Source organism: Myripristis murdjan, chromosome 9 (assembly GCF_902150065.1).
Source record: "Myripristis murdjan chromosome 9, fMyrMur1.1, whole genome shotgun sequence".
Taxonomy (NCBI): domain Eukaryota; kingdom Metazoa; phylum Chordata; class Actinopteri; order Holocentriformes; family Holocentridae; genus Myripristis; species Myripristis murdjan.
Genome location: NC_043988.1, coordinates 11,963,824 through 11,983,784, shown reverse-complemented (window position 1 = coordinate 11,983,784; position 19,961 = coordinate 11,963,824). Strand labels below are relative to the sequence as shown.

Sequence of the window (19,961 nt, the reverse complement as noted above, 5' to 3'; positions counted from 1 at the left end):
CACTCAGTGCTGCGGTGAATGCACAACAGCGCTACCTTTCTGCTGAAAATTGTCAGAAAAAGAGGCCAGAGCGGGTAGGAGAGGTGTTAAGAGGTTCCCCAGTGGACATGTTAACTTCAGTGTTCCCAGACAGACATGTTTTCACCTCGCACATATTCAGACATAGCATGTCAGAGCTATTATGGCATCACACGCCGTTTATATGCTCCCACTCACATGTACAGTTTAACACGAACAGCCTACCAGAAAGCGGATGCAGCACATAAAACGGAACTTTTTCCAGCCAACTGTTGATAGCCATTTTTAGCTTGGTTACTGGCCTCTGGAGTAACAGGGATGACATTATCCACGCAGGCGGCAGCGGTTAGCAGTGGGAACGCTTGACTCTGCTGCATATTCAGCAGGCCCCCATCTGTCCTGTGCAAAGTTCAAGGCGTGTCTCAGGAGAGGCTGGCTGGGCTCACAGTAATTAGAGAGCGGCTGGCTGGCCCACAGGGCCGTGATGTGTGTGCCCGTCCTCCAGACTCCCACACTGAACCTTTCATGTCACGCTGAGATGGAGCGCTGCAGTCAGCCAGCTTCCACCGTCACTCTGTGCGTTTGCATTGGCAGACACATGAATGAATGTCACTGCTGTATGTGTGCATGGCGGGTCACCTCACATGGCTCTCCTGTAAAACACTACAGAGGTTGTTGCGATAATGTTGCTCCCGTTGCAGGCTCCATTACATACATACATAGCGCGCTGTTGAAATGCAGAAGCTTGTGGACACTGCATGTGTTCTATAGAGCCAGAGCAGACATTCCTCCCAGCTCTCCCCTGGGAGCAGGCCTTGTTTGGTTTCCCTGCTGAGGTTTCCACTTGCTTGTTAGTGAAATATTTTTTTTTCATTTAGTAAAACATAAAGTCCTGAGGTAGCAGACACTGTTTTGGCCCTGTTAACCCTGTGCGTCTGCGGATTCATAGATGCTGTTCCTACGTCGGCCGCAGGGGAGGGGGCCCCCAAGCCATTTCCATTGGGAAGAACTGTGACAAGTTTGGCATCGTGGTGCACGAGTTGGGTCACGTGATCGGCTTCTGGCACGAGCACACGCGGCCTGACCGAGATGAACACGTCAGCATTATCAGGGACAACATCCAACCAGGTGAGCCTGCCGGTCTCATAGCATCCCGCAGCAATAAAGGAGAAACACTGTGTGAGGCAAACTAATAAAAGTCACGCATAGGCACACACAGAGAGCCAGGGCCAAGTCTGAAAAAATGGGGGAAAAACATAACACACCAGTGGGGTACGCTCTCATCCACAGCTTGTAGATTTCCATTTGAACCAAGCATTTCTAGATCCAGTGAACCACATATAAACATCTATTTCATATTTTTGTATTTTACATATTTGGGTATCTCTGCTGTCAGCAGACTGTGAAATAGTGAGAATTCAAAACGCTAAATGCTAAAATACACAAAGAGAGAGACCCGGTAGCATCACCAGCGAGTCAGCTGTGCCTTGCAAATATGCAGGTGGCCTGTCTGTATCTGTAGCCTCATTGTATGATAAATTTTTCTGACAGGGTGGAACTGCAACCGCTCACCTCTGACACACATATTGGGTGCGCAGTATGACTCAGCTTCATATTTCAGACCACACTTTTTCCCTTTCCCCTTTCACAGGACAGGAGTATAACTTTTTGAAGATGGAGCCGGGGGAAGTGGACTCTCTGGGGGAAGTCTATGACTTCGACAGTATCATGCACTATGCCAGGAATACATTCTCCAGGTATGAGCCATGCCAAGTTCCACTCCATACCGCCTAGACATGAGGAGTAGTTTCGGTTCAGGTCAGATGCAGCTGCTTTGCGGTCTGTTGTAACCTTCTCACCCATCATCCTTCTTTTCCATTTCCACTCATTGTGTTTTATGACTACATAGATCTGTAATGGACCAGATGTATGTGAATGTGCTGCTGTGGAGCAATGTGGTTTGATTCCCCCGAGCTTGAGAAACAATAGTTGAATTAAATGTAGGTTTCCTCCCAACTATTAAATCACTGGAAAACTAAAACTTGTAGTCGGGGGACATGAAGTACTCATGTTTTTGCAAAGGCCCACTTGTACTGGAATGTCTGTCTCGGATCTGGATTCTGTCTGAGTTTAGGCGTACAGAGATAGAGGTTGGTTTCTTTAGAAATCACAGAGATGCATCATAAGAATGTGTAAGTATCTTGCCAATTAAAAAAAGGCCTTTTGGAAATCACACCCCCCCTCATTTGTTTAGGTGAGCATCCTTTAGCTGGGACCCTTTGAGCTATTAGTTTTCACTTGAAGATTTAGAGGGACTCGGGGAACACTGATGTGATGTGTCTAATGTTTGGACAGGTTTAAATTGCCTGTCACAGGACCGGGATTAAAAATAATACACTGGGGCGCCTGAAGTAACATGTCATGAAATTTGATGTATCCGCTTCCGTTTAGCTTTTCTGTTTAGGGCCCAGAGAGGAGGATCACATATCTGTCCATTTCAATTCTGGCTGAGTTGTTGCTTTCTAAGTTTTGCTTGACCTGGCAGCCAAACCAGTATCTTTTGCTGTATTTGCACTACCATCATGCCTTTTGCAGTTTTTGCACTGACAATAGGAACGTGAGCCATAATCAATGTTGTCACTTCGGGGTCTTGTCTGCCAGGGAATTAAATCTGGAATCTCTTAAAGGCTTCCTTTCAGTTGGTGTGTATGTATAGATTTATCTTATATAGATCCAAAAGTTAAAACCAAGTCATCGTAGAAATGGACTTCTCGTTTTGGAAGCCATAGTTGAAAGTGTCAGTGATGAGCTAGCTCCTGCCCACAACTTGTTCCAATTAAGGCACTTCTGCTCTGTTCCTGCTGGTTTAGCATCAGCAGCAGCCGCTCCTCTAAAGCAGCCTATCGATCCTGAGGTCGAGCCAGTCCAATGAAAAAAACAAAAACAAAAAAAAACTACACGTGCCTTTCCTAGATCTGTGAAACTTCTTGTAAATGTTGCGCTCTCATACTGTGCACCGCCTCATTATGCTCCAAAAGGCCCTTTGAAGAAGATTTGGTCATTAGCAACATGATCTGACATCCCAGGCCTCTGCAGCCCCTCTGACATTTCTTTCTTTGGTTTCTGCTGCAAAGCCTCGTGCCACCCAGGCCTTATAATACACATCCTGCTCTTCAGTGTCTGCACAACTGTATGCACAATTAAGGGCAGCTCCTAAAAATCACCTACATGAGTTAAGGAATAAAGCATTGGAAACTTTAATATAGTTTTCCTTACATCTGACTGAGCTAGTCCTGAGAGTCTGGGGTCACAAAATGACCTTGAAAGAGGTTTGAATGATTTTGGAGAGTGTACCTTAGACTTTAGACAGTAAACAGATAACTGATAAAAAAAAAAGCAGCCAGACTTTAGAAATACAGCTCAGACTGAAGTCAAGTATTTAAATATGTTGGATAGTGGTATACTGTTCCATTCAAACTCTCAAATGGTCTTCCCGGCCTTTTGAAAAGCAGAGCTGTGGAGGCATCTCAGTCTTAACGACACCTCAGGGTGTCCCTGTGTGCCTGCTGACCTCATTTCTTCCTCGCTGTTTGATGCAGCCGGAAGCCTTTCCAGATGTTGTGCTGTCAGTCAGCGGTAGACAGTGGTGTCACGGCGTCAGACAGAAGCTTGGGCCAGAAAAAGCCTCATGACAAACACTTGTCAACCTGGGCTCCACAGGCCACGTCTAGGCTGCGGTTTGTTTGAAGTGTCTTTTACCAGCTGGATGATGGCAAAGTCGAAATAGATTTCTTGGAGGGGAGTTGGCTCGGATACAGCCTCTGAGTCATCGCTGTAATTACGTAAAGCATCACTACACACTGCAAAGTGGCGTCTTGACGACTTTTCGAAGTCTATTAAATTCTGTCATATGGCAATCAGACATAGTGCTGTGACACCAAGCATAAAGTCGTATGAATGTTATGGTTACCTCCCTCTGCTCCGAGCGCATTATGACTGCAATTTTGTGCTATCTAAGAAAAACTCAATTTGACTGTTGCTGCTATTACAAAATGCCTTAGATAAACAAAATGGGGGAACCTTTTGGACAGCTGCCGGGACAGCCATTCCAGCTATGCAATGTTCTACCTATAGCAGGAATGGTTTTGACAGCCTTCAGTAAGCTGGAGAGAGTGTAATGTGAGCCCTGGGCACACGCGAGTGAGCCCAGACTATGATCATTACTACCTCGCTCTGATATGAGAACCAGCTGTTGGCTGGCCTTTTGTTCTTACTTGGCCCTCTTTGTGAGCCTTGTTTTTTTTCTGCCAGTTCAGAGAGCTCTTTCATGCCCTCTGTTACTCTCTCAATGTATGGGCCTCTTCCCAAATCAAACTGCCATGCACTTGTGGCAACCAGATTCTGGGAAGCAGGGAGGGAATCTTTGCCTAAAAGGCGGCTGTGGCTGGACAGAGGCCAGGGTGCAAAAATGCCTGTCTGGCCCTGTGTATCCAAACTGTATGTCAAGAATGCGCTGCTCACAGAATCGAAGTGAAATACTGCATGGCTGGGTTTTTGACCGTGTTTATTTTGCTTTGTTTTTATTGTATAGCAGTTTCCAGGATGTCAGGGAAGACAGGGGGAATGAGTTGTGGCTGAGATGAACATCCAGTGTGAAGAATCTGCAACCTTCTGCTCCAGCAAACACCTCTTACTTCATATAAACAGCAGCTTTTTACCCTGGTGGTCTGGATGAATTATTTGGTGATCTAAAAAAAAGAGAAAAAAAACCCCATAAGATCATGCAGAGATGTTAGTAGTACGTACGAGTAAGAATTTGGACACATTGTACTATGAGATATATATTAGCTCTCACACCGGATTTCACTCTGCCAAATACCTGAGACGGGATGTGCATTTATCTGCTGTCATTTTAGGTCAAGAGCCAAGCTTAACCTATTGATCTTGTGAATATGTGGTATGAGCTGCACCAGAGCTGAAGTATGTTTACAGCGCTTAATCCACCCCGGTCTGTTTTCACTCCAGCTCCGGGTCTGTTGTTGTCCTATTTCGTGGAACTCTGTTTCTGCCCATGATCAATAAGACTGTTTAGACATGGGAGAGGAACGGCTGCCACTGTTGGGCAATGTTTCAGAGAATCGTATTAGCAGAAGGGCGCTGCTGTTAGCTTTTCACAAGTCATTCCAAATACTTCTCCTCGGGCCCTGATTGGCTGATGGTACCTGTACCAGTGTCTTCTTTTGTTAGCCCCTTATTAGCCCATGTGTTTGCTCGGTGTTTTACTGTAAATCACCGTGGGAAGCCGGGGCCTTTGCTGCGGGTGTTGTTGGGAAGATTTCATGGCTTGTCCTCATGTTTTGGGGTGTCTCCTGGGGACAAGCAAGGCTGATCCCCGTGCTTTTTTGTCTGGGGTGTGTTACCCAACCCACAGCTTTACGCACCCCCCTTTGCTCCAGAGACATTTTTCAGGCCCGGTGCATGGAGCGGTGCCAACTCAAATAGAGACCTGCCAGTGTGCCCTTTGTCTGCTCTGACACCGGCTGGAGTGGCGTTGTTCACCAGCAGCCAGCATACGGGCTCCTGGAGGCTCACAGACAGACAGGCAGGCAGAGTCTAAACTGTTAGCTCAGGCTGCTCTGTTTGCACATGCCTGGCGTTGATAGGCATGTCACCATGGGAACAGCCAGGGAGCTGGGCCATCGCTCACTAATGCCTGGAGAAAAAAAGGAGATGATAAACTAGCAAAGTGTCAAGTGAGACAGCAGCGTGAAAAGGTTCTTTCTGGACTAACTGTTCTGTACTGTTTTTTTTTTTGTTTGTTTTGTTTTTGTTTGGACGAATGTGTTCCTCGCTGTAGCTTTTTATAATCATCCTTATGGGATTTCAGTTCTAATCATGATTGTGACTGTGTTCACATTTTGTGCCTTCAAAGCTTGTATAATCTACTTCCTTGCGGTATTTCCAGAGATGGGCTTAGTCTTCAAGGGTCTTAGTTTTCATCCATCTGTAGGGCAGACGTGTGCGAGGAGTGACAGCAGCATTAACCTCCGAAACAGCCCGCGTGACCCCTAGTCTTATAGGGTGACACCCGTACAGCCTGAGAGGTCACCGATGAGTGCAGCTGTCCAGATATTGCTTTGCAGGCAGGAGAGATCAGGTCTGAATGAGCTACTTCATTGAATTATCTTATTTGCTTTATTTCATTGAAATGACTCCGAGTGTTGGCATTGATTTCCATAAGGAACACTTTAATAGGGGTTGGGGGAGGTGGGTGTCCTCTGAGATCATCCTCACACAAAGAGAATAGCAACTGAAATGTCAGTGAATGAGACAAGAACATGCCTGCATATAATAAAGCCAGATATGGGAGCATCAATTTTCTGTTTTCAAATGGCATTTTTGATCTAATGTGCATGCCTGTTTTCATCTTGAGAAATAAGGTTGGTGAAGAAATAAGATTGGCGAGGTAAATGGTCTTCATGGAAAAAAAAAATCACGTTTACTTTATTACCGTACAAGCAGTTTGGTCAGTGTCATTCATAATGCATCATTATTAACTACTGTGGATTTGCTTTTTTATGCTCTGGTTAGCAGCAGGGCTCATGTCATTTTAAGGTTATGGAGGTTCCTTAGATTTTGGAAAAGTAGAGAAATTTGCAAAATCTAGAGGGACATTCCATAAAAGCGGTTCTAAATGGTTTTCATCACTATCTAAAATCCAATGTGTTGATTCCAAAGTACATGCAAGAATTTGCCCTTCATGCCCCTTTTCCGTGTTTCCCTTTAATGACAGTTTCTCCCGTGATAAACACTGAGCGAGATCCTTCGACCGTTGTCTGACTCTTGGCTTTTCTGTTGCAGACAGTTGCATAACTGTTGGATTTTTCCATAAAACGACACTATTTTCTTTGGCTCGCAAAACACTGAAAGTAACCATTGCCTCGGTGATACCTTCAAGTTTATTTCTGTAATTCTGCAGAGATGATTCATTGTTTGATAATGTTGACAGTGACTGAAAGCACCTATAGATGGTAATTCCCCTTCATCTGTGGACAAACATGTCCTGCAGAGAGCTTGTGTGTTTGTGTGATTAAAAGGATTTTATGCGTGGCATGCCATCTTGTTTTTTTGTTGTTGTTTTTTTTTAAAATGCATTATTAACAACAGACTCTCTTCCTGATTTACAGAGGCATCTTCCTGGACACTATCCTGCCACGCTATGATGTGAACGGAGTGCGGCCACCCATTGGCCAGAGAACCAGGCTGAGCAAAGGGGATATCGCACAGGCACGCAAACTCTACAAATGCTCCAGTAAGACCTCAATGACGGATCCTGTTCTGCTATGGGCTTTTTAAAAATTTCTCTCTTTTTGCTTATGTGTGTAATACTCAGAGAGACAGTCAGAGAATTATAAGAAGCTCCCCTGCTTTTCCCAGATGTAGTTTACGCTGCGTGGAAGTAGCTGAGCATCTACTATTGATGTGGTGTAGCTCCTTGGCTACGGTTTCTGAGACTCCCAAGCGAGGAGGAGTGTAAACACTACCCGGGGACAGGAAGTTTGTCATCACTCTTTCCCAGATAGACGTAAAAGAACAGCTGGGCTCGCAGACAACAAGGAAAATAAGTGCATGGACTTGAGTGTTGGGAATTAACGCTCGTGTTTATAGATCACAAAATGCACCATGCAATCTGCACGGCTATAGACTAAATGCACTTCCATACCCCTGACTTTTTTTTTTTTTTCCTGTTTGCTGTTTACTTTGTTTATGGTTCCAAAGATTCACAAGTGAATTTAAAGCTGTTGGCAAAACAAGTATTCAAAGTAAACTGAATTCATAGCGTTAACAGATGTACATTTAAAATTGCCATCTGCTGAATACATTTGATGTCAGACAGTTAATAGTAGGCCAGGCAGGGATAGCTGAGCTGTCAGCCCCACATTAAAGCTCAATGAATAAACACAGTGATGGTGACCAGAGCTGGACCAGCCAGTGTGGTTTCACTGCAGAAGTGGAAGTTTTAACCATAAATGGCTCTCATTGGTGGGGCTTTATAAATATATGTCTGTACAGCGAGTGCACTCTCCTTCCCCATGACAATCTCGCTCGCTCGCTCGCTCTCTCTCTCTCCCTCTCTCTCTCTCGTGAGGGAGAAGCGGACTGGATGATGTGGCGCACAGTGTGGGGGATGAGTGAGTCTCTCCACGTGTTCTTGGAAAAAAAAAAATTCTTAAAGAGCCACGGATCTCCATTCACACGGCATTCCTAGGAGCATTTGTCATCCCCGTTGGTGTGCCAGAGTGCTTGTTAATGGTTTGGTGCTGGCAGACCGTTGCCGAGCATTATTAGACAGAACTTGCGCCTCACGCCTCCCCGTTTTACCACTTACACACTATCCTCAAGGGAAGCGGTGAACGTAAACAGGGGGAGGTGATTTCCGCAATCCTGCTGAAGCCGAGCAGGGCAAAGGAAGCGCAGAGGCAATCATCTGTAGATAGTTCCCAAGATGGACAACCCAGAGCATGTTTCCATTCGCCGTCATTTTCTCTCTTAGTAAAATAAATCTCTCTCCCACTTGGCGTGAACCTCCCTTGACCTTTACACAAAGCCTTCCCACCTCTGGGTCATGTGTACCGGCTGGAGTCAGGCCCTGCAGCAAAGTGAGCGCTGCCAGTCAAAGGAAGGGCGGTTTTTGACTGGCAACATGTACATAATGCACAATGTCCTCAAGAGGGCTGGGTTATTTATAGTGGGCCAGGTTTATTTTCAGAGGATGCTCAGAATGATCTCTTTTCCTTTGTGTGAACATCATCTGGAAGAGGTGTGTGTGTGTGTGTGGAGGGAAGAGGGGGGGTGGGGGTGAATATTATCAGCAGATGTGCCTTTGAACATAAAAGAGTTGCCCTTTACTTCACATTCGGTGTTATAATTCCAACATCAAGCATCTGTCTCTGCAGCGAGGTTTCAAGGGATTTACTTCAGAGCTGTTGGTCCGTGCAGCTGGAATCAATGGTTTGAGGTGTTTGCAGGCAGGAACTAATTGGTGATGCCTTATGCTTGTGGCTCAAGCCTGATGTGAGGCTCTGTGTGTGTGTGTGTGTGTGTTTCTGCTGATAGGATGTGGGGACAGTCTGCAGGACAGCAGCGGCAACTTCTCTTCCCCTGGCTTCCCCAACGGATACTCAGCCTACATGCACTGCATCTGGAGGATATCAGTCACCCCAGGAGAGAAGGTATGATGCATGAGTTCATGGAAAACCACCAACCACACCACCACCACTACTACTACTACAACAGTGGTGGCGGTGTGGTTGTGTTGTCTCCATTATTTATTTGCGTCCTTGTTTTTGTTTAAAAGGACGATAACCCGACAGTCTCTCAGCAGTAGCACCGTGTGACCTTTGGCCCGTGCTGTGTCAGTAATCGTGCTCTCTTGGTTTTTAAGATCATTCTGAACTTCACCTCCATGGATCTGTACAGGAGCCACTTGTGTTGGTACGACCATGTGGAGATCCGAGATGGATACTGGAGGAAAGCCCCACTCAAAGGTCAGTAATACCTGGAAAGTATTTTTTTCCCGTGGGATTTATTGGATTTAAGACATTTGTCCCTTGGATTTTTGCAGAAATTTGTTCCAGAGCTTTTGATACAGGGTCAAACATTGTGTGATAGTTAGAGGTTTTATGTGTCTTAAATAGGGCAAGGCAGTATATCAGCATTAATTCAATATTGTCATGTGAGACTATTTATCATCTGGTATTTTGGATATTGTAATACCATGAGACTTTGTTGTCTTTTCCTGCTTTTTAAAGACTGCACTTCAGTAAAGGGATCCAGTTTGTTAAACTGTAATTTTCCAAACTAAACTAAACTTATTAGACTGTTGTGTACTAGTTTTCTTATTTGCCTCGATCTTCTTGGTCATAATATCCACATTAATGATTGCTTATCAAAAATGTCTTGTGTGTAACCATCATATGAAAATGCAAATAGTCCTCCCTACAATATCCTCATGATATCGATATCAGTGTATTTGGTCAAATATATTGTGATATTGGAATTTATCCATATCTCCCAGCCCTAGTCTTAAATATTTGTTAACATAATTGTCTTAGTTATACACATCTCTAGGTTTGTGCATGTGTTTTGAGGATTAAGGAAGTTCAATATGTTTTTTTTTTGTTTGTTTTTTTTTGTGGCTGAAAAAATATATATATGAGTACAACAAATGTTTAAATGCTAGAGTGAATCATGAATTGTATTTTTGTGAACACTTCCATGTCCCTTTTTTCACTTTCTCCACTTGAATGTCCACCTACAGTGTACATCTTCTGTGCGGAGTTAGGGGGTTTGTTGCTGCATGGTGGGGGTTTGTTGGTCTCTGCTGTTTCTTCATGTGTGCGTGTGTGTATGTGTGTCTGTGTGTGTGTTTGCGTGACCAGGTCGTTTCTGTGGCGATAAACTGCCTGAGCCAATCGTTTCCACCGACAGCCGGCTGTGGATTGAGTTCCGGAGTAGCAGTAACTGGGTGGGAAAAGGTTTCTCCGCCGTCTACGAGGGTGAGCACACATTTTGTAGCACCCCACCGCCACCACCACCACCACACACACACACAAACACACACACAGCCCGCCCCACCCCAGCACCCCGCTCAGCTGACTGAAAGCATGGCAAGCCTCATAGCCAGCAATGTGCCTGAAAGCTGCTCACAGGCCCAGTTAATATCCACAGGTTTTGGCTTCCCTACTGCTGATGTGTCAGGCACGTTACGCCGCATTAATCAGATTTTGGCCAGATGACACACTCAGCTCCATTGTTTCCAGACTCGGCAGTGCAACAGAGGGCTGATGTGTGTGTGTGTGTGTGTTTGTGTGCCGATGGTGGAGGCAGTTTAGCTAATCCACATTGCATAAGTAATAGTGAGCACATGCTCTTTTAGAGGCATGTGCTGATATTACTATCCAGGGAGCATCAATGTTGTTTTTGCTGTCACATGCAGCCATCTGCGGCGGGGAGGTGAAGAAGGACAACGGCCAGATCCAGTCCCCCAACTACCCCGATGACTACAGGCCCAACAAAGTGTGCATATGGAAGATTTCTGTGGCTCAGGGCTACCATGTAGGCCTTACCTTCCAGTCTTTTGAGGTAAGCTGTATAAACAAGTTTTCCTGTACTTTAACTCGCTTTTTTAACAAATACAGTGGAACAATTCAGCGCTTTCATTGATGTGAGGCTCTGACCGCAGTCTGCTGTATTCCTCCCCAGATTGAGAGACATGACAGTTGTGCCTACGACTACCTGGAGGTGCGCGATGGAAACTCTGAGAACAGTCCTCTGCTGGGCCGCTTCTGTGGCTACGACAAGCCAGATGACATCAAAACCAGCTCCAACCAGCTGTGGATGAAGTTTGTCTCGGACGGCTCCGTGAACAAGGCCGGCTTTGCTGCCAACTTCTTCAAAGGTCAGTGAAGGGTAGTGACCTTTAGCGGAGAGCATCCCAATCTTTATGTCAAATGTGACTTATTGCAATAATCCATCTGTCTCACCTTTGTTTAAGTTTTGTCCCCCGCCCCCCACTTGTGCTGTTGGATTCCGAGTAACCTTCTTTTGCACGGCTCTGCTGTTGTTTTGGAGGGTTTCTCTTGTAGGCCATTGAGCCAGGGGGGCCTTCGAAAGGGCGCTAACATATCTTTGTGCCTTTTAGAGATGGACGAGTGCTCCAAGCCGGACAACGGTCGCTGTGAGCAACGCTGTGTCAACACACTAGGCAGCTACAAGTGTGCCTGTGACCCGGGCTATGAGCTGGCTGCCGACAAGCGCAGCTGCGAGGGTAAGTAGAGGGAGGAAAAGTGACCGTCCCTCCTTCACCTTGCAATTTACATGTTGCAGCATTCCACTGTTACACACCACCACCCAAATACAATAAGTACAGTCAGCGCTGAAAGCCAGACACAGTGCCATCAGAGCTCCTTCCATTGGGCACTATCTTTTAAAGATTTGAGTCACAACAACACGAGAGTTATTTTTATCTCAAATGATATGTTGTTGTTCTAAGCCTGACTACCAGTACACAGGCTCTACAATATCTGTCTGGCCACCTAACCACTGTCCGCCCCTAGAGGAAGATGGCTATCACTACATTATTATCATGTTTACCAACATGCAGATAATCTCATTTGTTTATACAGCAGATTTTGGACTGAATAGAAAAACAAGGAACGGTTGTCGTAAAAGATAACCAGGTTGATCCTTTGGAATTGCACAAATTTGATTTGAGGGAGGAAGCAGGAGAATGAGAAACAACAGTTGGTGTTGGTGTACTGTTTATTGCATAACTAATGCAAAGCTTGCGTGAGACCTCGCTGGCAGGTCAGGAAATAATCAGGGTTGAGTAGGACACAGGAAGGATTTTTTTTTTAGCAACCTCTCATTTCCATCTACCACAGCTGTGCCACATGTATGATTTGCAGAATATTTCCCTCGTATTGCATCTTTTCAATCATATTTTAACAACATGCTAAGTTGAATATTCTGGTACGAATTCAGAAAATTTGACCTACTGTCCTTCAAAAACGATAACTGTACGAATATGCTGATTTAAACTGTGATTATTTTCTGCCATGCAGCCGTTCAGTAGCCATATCAAGCTATGTCACTGCAGTCTGTGTTCTTTCCATGTTATGTTGTTTGTCCAGCCGCCTGTGGAGGTTTCATCACCAAGCTGAATGGGTCCATCACCAGCCCCGGCTGGCCCAGAGAGTATCCCCCAAACAAGAACTGCATCTGGCAGCTGGTCGCCCCCACACAGTACCGCATCACCCTGCTCTTTGACGTCTTCGAGACTGAGGGCAATGACGTGAGCACTGGGGTTAATATGAATCGGCGCGGGGTGGGTTTGTTCTTGTTCCTTCCGTGAATCTCTGGCAGCACACTTCTGCAATTTGTGTAACTTTGTGTCTATGGCAAATGAAGCTTGACGTTCCTCCTTGTTCTTCATAGTTAACACCAACCAGCATGTTCCCGGCTTCATGCAAGGCAGCATCTTTACATGTTTTTTTTTTTTTTGTTTTTTTTTCCTCTGTTCAGGTCTGTAAGTATGACTATGTGGAAGTGCGCAGCGGGCTTTCAGCCGACTCAAGGCTACATGGGAAGTTCTGTGGAGCGGAGAAGCCAGAGGCAATTACCTCGCAGTATAACAACATGCGCATTGAGTTCAAGTCAGATAACACGGTGTCAAAGAAGGGCTTTAAGGCGCAGTTCTTTTCAGGTGAGCCCCCCCACCGTGTTTGTTTGTGCGCACCGGCACGTCTTTTTATTCAGGAGTTCCAAGAGTATTATGTGGCATTCTTCAAAAGGAACAGTCTCCAAGGTTGTGTTTGCTCTGCCCTTACTCAGACAAAGACGAGTGCTCCAAGGAGAACGGAGGTTGTCAGCATGAGTGCGTCAACACCTTTGGAAGCTACAGTTGTCAGTGTCGGAGCGGCTTTGTGCTGCACGAGAACAAACACGACTGCAAAGAAGGTATTTCGCCTCAACTGTCACTTGACTGCTGAAACTTCAACACTGATTCCGGCTGTCTTAATCTTTTTGTGGTCAGAGCCCAGTGGGTCATTTCTAGGGGATGTTGTGCTAGCGCAGTCATTAGGGTTGGGTGAGCACACGCTTCACCGTGCCAAAAACAACAGTCAAACCCATGAGTGGAGTTTGAACATTGGCCTGTTCACCATTGGGATGATACAGAGGTCTGTGTTGACTCAGCGATGTCTTTTTTCAGCTGGCTGTGATCACACTGTGAACAGTGTGAGTGGTACTATCACCAGCCCCAATTGGCCAGATAAATACCCCAGCAAGAAGGCGTGCACCTGGGCGCTCTCCACCACGCCAGGCCACCGCATCAAAATCGTACGTGCCCCTTCCTCCAGCTCTCTGTATCATTTTGCTCGTCATCCTTTTGTGTTTTGTGTGTGTGTGTGTGTGTGTGTTTTTTTTTTTTTTTTTTTTTTGGATGGATTGTAAAATCTCCCGAGTACATCTCTATTTACTGTTCTAAAGTTAGAAACTGTCATGCTGTTCCTGATAATGAAGTGTGGCTCCCCCTTCTGTTATTACCTTCGTTTTTGTCTCAGTCACTGACATGCATGCAGCATCTCATCACATTTGTGCAAACACCCCTTGAATAGGAAATCAGCATCTCTCAGTCATCAAATGAAAAATCAAATGCATGCCACTGTTTCTTAACAACTCAAAAATATCCACTGTAACACGTATTGTGTCTTAAACTCTTGCTTTTCTTCAACCAATACCGATCTATACACTCCACCGGCATCAAAATGTAACTTGATTCAAGGAATTTGATCTGTTTTCATAAGAAATGAAATCCTCTCAGCCCATTTGCAGGTATAATCACTTCTTCTAAGAAAAATAGGATTTTAGGACTCCATATTTAACTTGACATAGACTCTAACTATTGACTAGACTACTTGAATGTGCACACTCATCACCTTCTTTGGCCGCAGGCGTTCAATGAGATCGACATGGAGGCCCACCTGGAGTGCGCCTATGACCACATTGAGATCTACGATGGGCGAGATGGAAAAGCCCCGAGCCTGGGCCGCTTCTGTGGCACCAAGAAGCCGTCGCCCATCACGTCTACCGGCAACAAGCTGTTCATCCGCTTCTTCTCTGATAACTCTGTGCAGAAGAAAGGCTTTGAGGCCTCTCACACCGCAGGTGAGCTCAGACGCTGTCATCACAACTCGCTCCGCTTCTCACGCTGCTACAAGAAGGGGATCTGAGTAAAACCGCTAAACCCTTATCTCGTGGCGTGTGTATTTTTTTCCCCCCCATTGCACGGTGAGAGTCGAGGTAAATTCATGTCAGTCAGACACTTATCTCCTCCTCATGGTTTGCAACACTTGAAGGAAAAATCACTTACAAACCGCACTCTGTTGCATATTGAAAACGGAGGTGAAAAAAAAAGAGGTGAGAGCTCTGTTATTGTGAAAATGTAACCTTAGCTATGATTCTTCACAGTGGAGCTGCGGATTTTCACACAACTCCCACAATACTCTTCTTGTGCACAGACAGAACTACTCTGTCTTTGATTAATAATGTCACTTCTTGTTGTTGTTGTTTTTTTTTGTAGCTATGTATTTTTAGAAACACTTATCCACCAGGTAGCATTTTTTGGCAGCAGTTCACCACCCTGTCTGAAGGATTATGGCTGATATTTGCTCTTTAGATTTGTGCTGTGGAATCATTTTAGCTGCATTTGTTACCCGCAAATGAGATATAACACTGTACATCTGTTCTTGTTGCACTTACTTATCAACACTGGCCTCCACCTACAAAAAAGTCCAACTTGTTTTCTTTCTCCACAGAGTGCGGAGGTCGTCTGAAGGCTGAAGTCAAGACCAAAGACCTGTTCTCCCACGCCCAGTTCGGGGACAACAACTACCCCGGAGCCTCCGACTGCCAGTGGGTGATCTCGGCAGAGAAAGGCTACGGCGTGGAGCTCATCTTCCAGACCTTTGAGATTGAGGAGGAGGCCGACTGCGGCTACGACTACATGGAGCTCTTCGACGGAGCGGACACCAAGTCCCCACGGCTGGGACGTTACTGCGGCTCAGGGGTAAGCACGCTCCACTGCAACTGCCTTTCCTCCTGCCAAACACAGCCAGCTTGTCTTGGCTCTTTAAACCTCCCCATTTCTCTTCTGTGCTTTTTTTTTTTTTTTTTTTTTTTTTTTTTGTATGTCGAGCGGCAGTATTAAAGTCGTTGTTTTTTTGTTTTTTTGGAATTAGCCCTGCTGTTGAGTAACCCTTCCCAGTGGTTCATAATGGAGTGACTTTGTGAGGTGCCCTGGGGCTCTTAATTCCACTCCGTTCTCGGGCTTTAATCACTTTGTTAAAGTTGATGTGTTCCTGTGAGTTCGCGGGTATTGCCTTGGAAGCAGCTGTGGCTCGATACGAGCTGACACTCCTTGGATGCCGATAGCCTATCAGAGTCTCTGGCTTTGGGTTGTAACTGAGAATTAGTCAACCAATGCTGAGGCTGCAGCCATAGCCTGGAACAATGAGGCCAACAGGGATTAGAAATGTAAGTTTCCTCAGGTCAAAGAACAGCTTGATTTCATTTACACACTTCAATAATAAGCTCTGGCCTTTTACCGACGCCTGTTGCTATGAATCAGTCGCTGCAGGCTACATAACACTCTCAGTACGCCAGGGAGCGGTTCCTCAATCAAGTTTCTTTTTTTAAAACATGTTGGAATAAACTGACACAATTTAGTGTAAAGTAGGGTGAAAACTCATTATAGAGCAGGGAAGGCTTACTTTTCTGCCCAAGGGTCTTTCTCAATTAAATAGTGGGCTATATATCACCGGGTCTATACATAATGAAATTTGAAGGCGGATTTCGTTTTGTAGTTTTAATACCTCACCCACAGAACCAAGACGTATTAGCCCATTCCAGCGGTAATATTCCTGTTACAGATGGTGGCTTTATTCAATAATCTGATCTGTTTCAGTTGGTTGCACACATTTGACAACAGATAAATTGTAGGGGCTTTGGTTGCACTGGTGGCGCAGAGGCCTTTTGTGTTACAGAGCCACTGGGCAAGAGCAGCCTGAGCACCTGAGCCAGCTAATTATTTTACGGATTATTATTTTGAATTATGACGCATGTGATTATTTCAGTATCCTAAAAAGCACACCGCTGAGACGTTGCATATTTTCTGCTCTCTTTGGCTGACCTTATACCTCAAACAGTAGAACTGTATGAAGTGCTGTACATGGTTTTGTTTAGGGGGATAAATGAGCTCTCTCCAGTGGTGCACCTGGCACTAATCATCAGCATTGTATATTTTATCCTTACTTCAATAGCAGCCAAAGCCCCAATCCAAATAAAGCTGGAAAGGGCCAGTTCTGGCCCCGGACCTTTATGTGGCCCCTGGCTGTTATAAAACTGGCAGTTCTCCTGCAGTCCAAGAAGCTATCCATCATAGTAGTTCATTTGTTCTCCGTATGGCTCTGTAAGAAGCCCTTAGTTGTAACTGAAGAGCAGCAGAGAAGCAGAAAGCGACAGCCGCAAACTTAATCTGCTGTTTTGTCCGTTCTCTCAGCCTCCAGAGGAGATCTACTCGGCCGGTGACTCCATTGTCATCAAGTTCCGCTCTGACGATACAATCAACAAAAAAGGATTTCATGTCCGCTACACCAGCACCAAGTTTCAGGACACACTGCACTCACGCAAGTGACCAGCGGGGGCCGGAAGGGGCCGTGCGGGGCAGAGGGGCAAACGGAGGGGCCCCCAGGGGAGGCGCCAGCCTGACGCTCGGAGACCTTCGGCCACCAAAATGAATCAGACACGACAGAACAGCCGCAAGACCACCAACCGCACCTCAGCTCCCAGGGGCTCTAGCTCCCCCCACAGACTGTGAGGAGTAAAGCCATTCTGCAGTACACCTTGTTTTTACCTTTTTTATGTTTAGGATTGGGGTGGGAGGGTGAAAATCCGTTTTAGGCGGATTATGGGGGAAAATTTATTGACCCAATCCCCTCCAGATTTTTGTTTGTTTATTTCTTTTTTTTTTTTTTTCTTAAACTGCGCCTCCCAGTGAGAGGCGCAGCACAAAACAGTGGATTCTCAGGACCTGTAGGAAGGCAGGCATCAGCTGGACAGATCCCTGCTTTTGTCGGGCCAACCCACCACAGCAAGGGGGAGGAGAGGAAGAGGAGGAGGAGTATGGGAAGGTCTCCTGCACTCCTCAAAAATTGCTCTCCTCTCCTCATGCTCTCATCCCTTTTATTCAAGGATTCCTATCCATAAGAGGATTAGAAGGACTTGACTTGAGATTTCGATACTGTATGTCAGTCAATTGCATGTAATTACAACGAGAGAAGGAAACTGTACAGTGACAACACCAGCATTTGTAATTGGCATTGTGCTGGCAACCAGTGGCAAGGTACTTGTTGTTATCATTAACAAGGAAATTAAGGAAGCAGTTATCATATTAAAGGACTAATAAATGAAATGCGGTCCATGTCTTCTGGTTGGTAATTGCTTGCCTGATGACTGGCTATTACTGTACCTCCATGTGTTAAGTAATGTGTATGATCTTCAAAGGGAACATGTGCTTTTCTCAGCTCGAACCAGTTAGCACTTTACAGTGAATTGTTCCAAAATCATGAGCTTATGAATTTTTGTGAAATGCAATGCCAGTTCACTTATTTTTTAAATGCATTTTATCTCTTTTATTCCATATTGTTTTTTTTTTCTTTTTTTTTTTTAATTGCTCCATTTAGTTCCTCAGGCATACTTGAACATTGTGTGTGCCCTGTAACATGGGGTAATAAAGATATGACTTATGTTTCAGTGTTGATTTACAGTTTTGATGTAAAATAATTTCTCTCCAGAGAAAATGCCTTTTCATGGTACAATGAAGTATTTCTCAAGAACCAAATGAGCCAGAGTATTTATTGTTACAGTAATTACTTATATCATGTAAAGGTGGAAAGGCACTGTAGAAATTAGCCCTATAATTGCCTTTTAATGTATAGCCATTGGCCTATGTTGAATATATTATGTTGCTCTCAATTTCTTTATCTCGATTCATTTCTCATGCAACAGTATTCTCATATTGTTGTATGAATTGCAATATCTTTCTGATGTCTGAATTTTGTTTACAGCATCAACTGGGAATAGGAAGCCTGCATTTTGTGCCGTTTTCTTTGTGCCAGCGCTGGGCAGTGGACCGAGTGAGTTAAGAGTGCATTAGTATGCATAACTATCATAGCCTTTTTTCATTATTCTTTTGTTTGGGCTGTTGTTCTCTGCTGCTGACGGAGTGCAGCCCAAGGTGTGTGAGGAGAGACGTAACACTGGACTGATTACTTCTAAACAGCCTGCGGCACACTGGTCAGAGCTTGAATGAACACTCCATGTTCTCAGACACTCATCACACACAAAAGCCCCTGAAAAAAAGGCAAATAAGAACATCCAGTCTCATTAGCATTTTCATCTGTTTGCATTCCACTATTTAAAGTTGAAGCCTGTCATGTCAGACCAGGAAAGCGTTTCCTTTTTCTCCTTGCTGAACATTCATTTGCCCACTTACACCTCACTCTCCCTCAATAATTAATAGGCTATTCTTCTGTTACACTTTTTCTTTTTTATAAAACACACAGAGCACAGAGCTCCCCAGACTCGAGCCAAGGTGAACCGGGCCTTAGCTCTGCTTAGCCCAGAAATGAAAACCGTGCAGATGTAATGGACCAGTCTCTGGCTGACACGTTGCAAGGACACAGCATGTTTATAAAAGTTTGGTAACATTCATGAATAAACAGTCAGGATTCATAAAAGGAGTGGGTACATTAGCAGTTCCTATACATTAATGTGTATTAATTACACAATGGCTTTTCAGACCCCACTGGTGTACATTTATAAGCTTTTTACTATATGAGTGTATTTTGGATTATGCGAACTGATCATTTTTGCCACACATTATATAACTAAAACCTACATATTTCATTTCATGTCCGTAGTAAAGACCAATTATTTAGATATAATTAACATAAATAGACACATTTATGGACTAAATATAATCCAGAGATTGAAGGGAAATGAGGTCTGTATTTAGGGGCAGATTTGAGGTGCAGTGTGTTGAAGCTGTTCCAATTTAGTACATTTTATACATGTATCGCACTACATTTCACGGCACCTTTCCTGCTTTTTGCTGCATTTACTCATATTTAACAAGGCATGCTCATGAAAACAATGCATTTTATCTTTTTCGTGGAAGCAATAGGAACAAATGGAAAGCTGACGTTTAAGCTTAGTCCATGGAAGGTAGTCCACTGAAAATGGAAATGCATTGACAATTGACAACACAGACTTTTACTTTATCTGCTCTGTTTTTGAAATGCTTTAATGCTGCTCCTTAA

At 44.7% G+C, this 19,961-nt stretch overlaps 1 protein-coding gene across 2 annotated transcripts in view; it reads left to right on the top strand.

Annotated features, from left to right (window-relative positions):
- Nucleotides 1–18,388, top strand: part of bmp1a (bone morphogenetic protein 1a) — a 33,862-nt gene extending 15,474 nt beyond the window's left edge. Inside the window, exons 5-20 of one of the 2 annotated variants that reach the window (XM_030060907.1) lie at nucleotides 968–1,146; nucleotides 1,670–1,775; nucleotides 7,206–7,330; nucleotides 9,136–9,251; nucleotides 9,464–9,566; nucleotides 10,461–10,577; nucleotides 11,018–11,163; nucleotides 11,284–11,479; nucleotides 11,723–11,848; nucleotides 12,714–12,907; nucleotides 13,105–13,285; nucleotides 13,414–13,539; nucleotides 13,793–13,920; nucleotides 14,535–14,748; nucleotides 15,399–15,649; nucleotides 17,141–18,388. In XM_030060907.1, coding sequence (XP_029916767.1) covers nucleotides 968–1,146; nucleotides 1,670–1,775; nucleotides 7,206–7,330; nucleotides 9,136–9,251; nucleotides 9,464–9,566; nucleotides 10,461–10,577; nucleotides 11,018–11,163; nucleotides 11,284–11,479; nucleotides 11,723–11,848; nucleotides 12,714–12,907; nucleotides 13,105–13,285; nucleotides 13,414–13,539; nucleotides 13,793–13,920; nucleotides 14,535–14,748; nucleotides 15,399–15,649; nucleotides 17,141–17,275 — 2,443 coding nt within the window. In that variant the 3' untranslated portion in view covers nucleotides 17,276–18,388. The remainder of the gene's footprint in view (nucleotides 1–967; nucleotides 1,147–1,669; nucleotides 1,776–7,205; nucleotides 7,331–9,135; nucleotides 9,252–9,463; nucleotides 9,567–10,460; nucleotides 10,578–11,017; nucleotides 11,164–11,283; nucleotides 11,480–11,722; nucleotides 11,849–12,713; nucleotides 12,908–13,104; nucleotides 13,286–13,413; nucleotides 13,540–13,792; nucleotides 13,921–14,534; nucleotides 14,749–15,398; nucleotides 15,650–17,140) is intronic. The other variant, XM_030060908.1, reaches the window with a different exon arrangement.
- The last annotated feature ends 1,573 nt before the right edge of the window (nucleotides 18,389–19,961 follow it).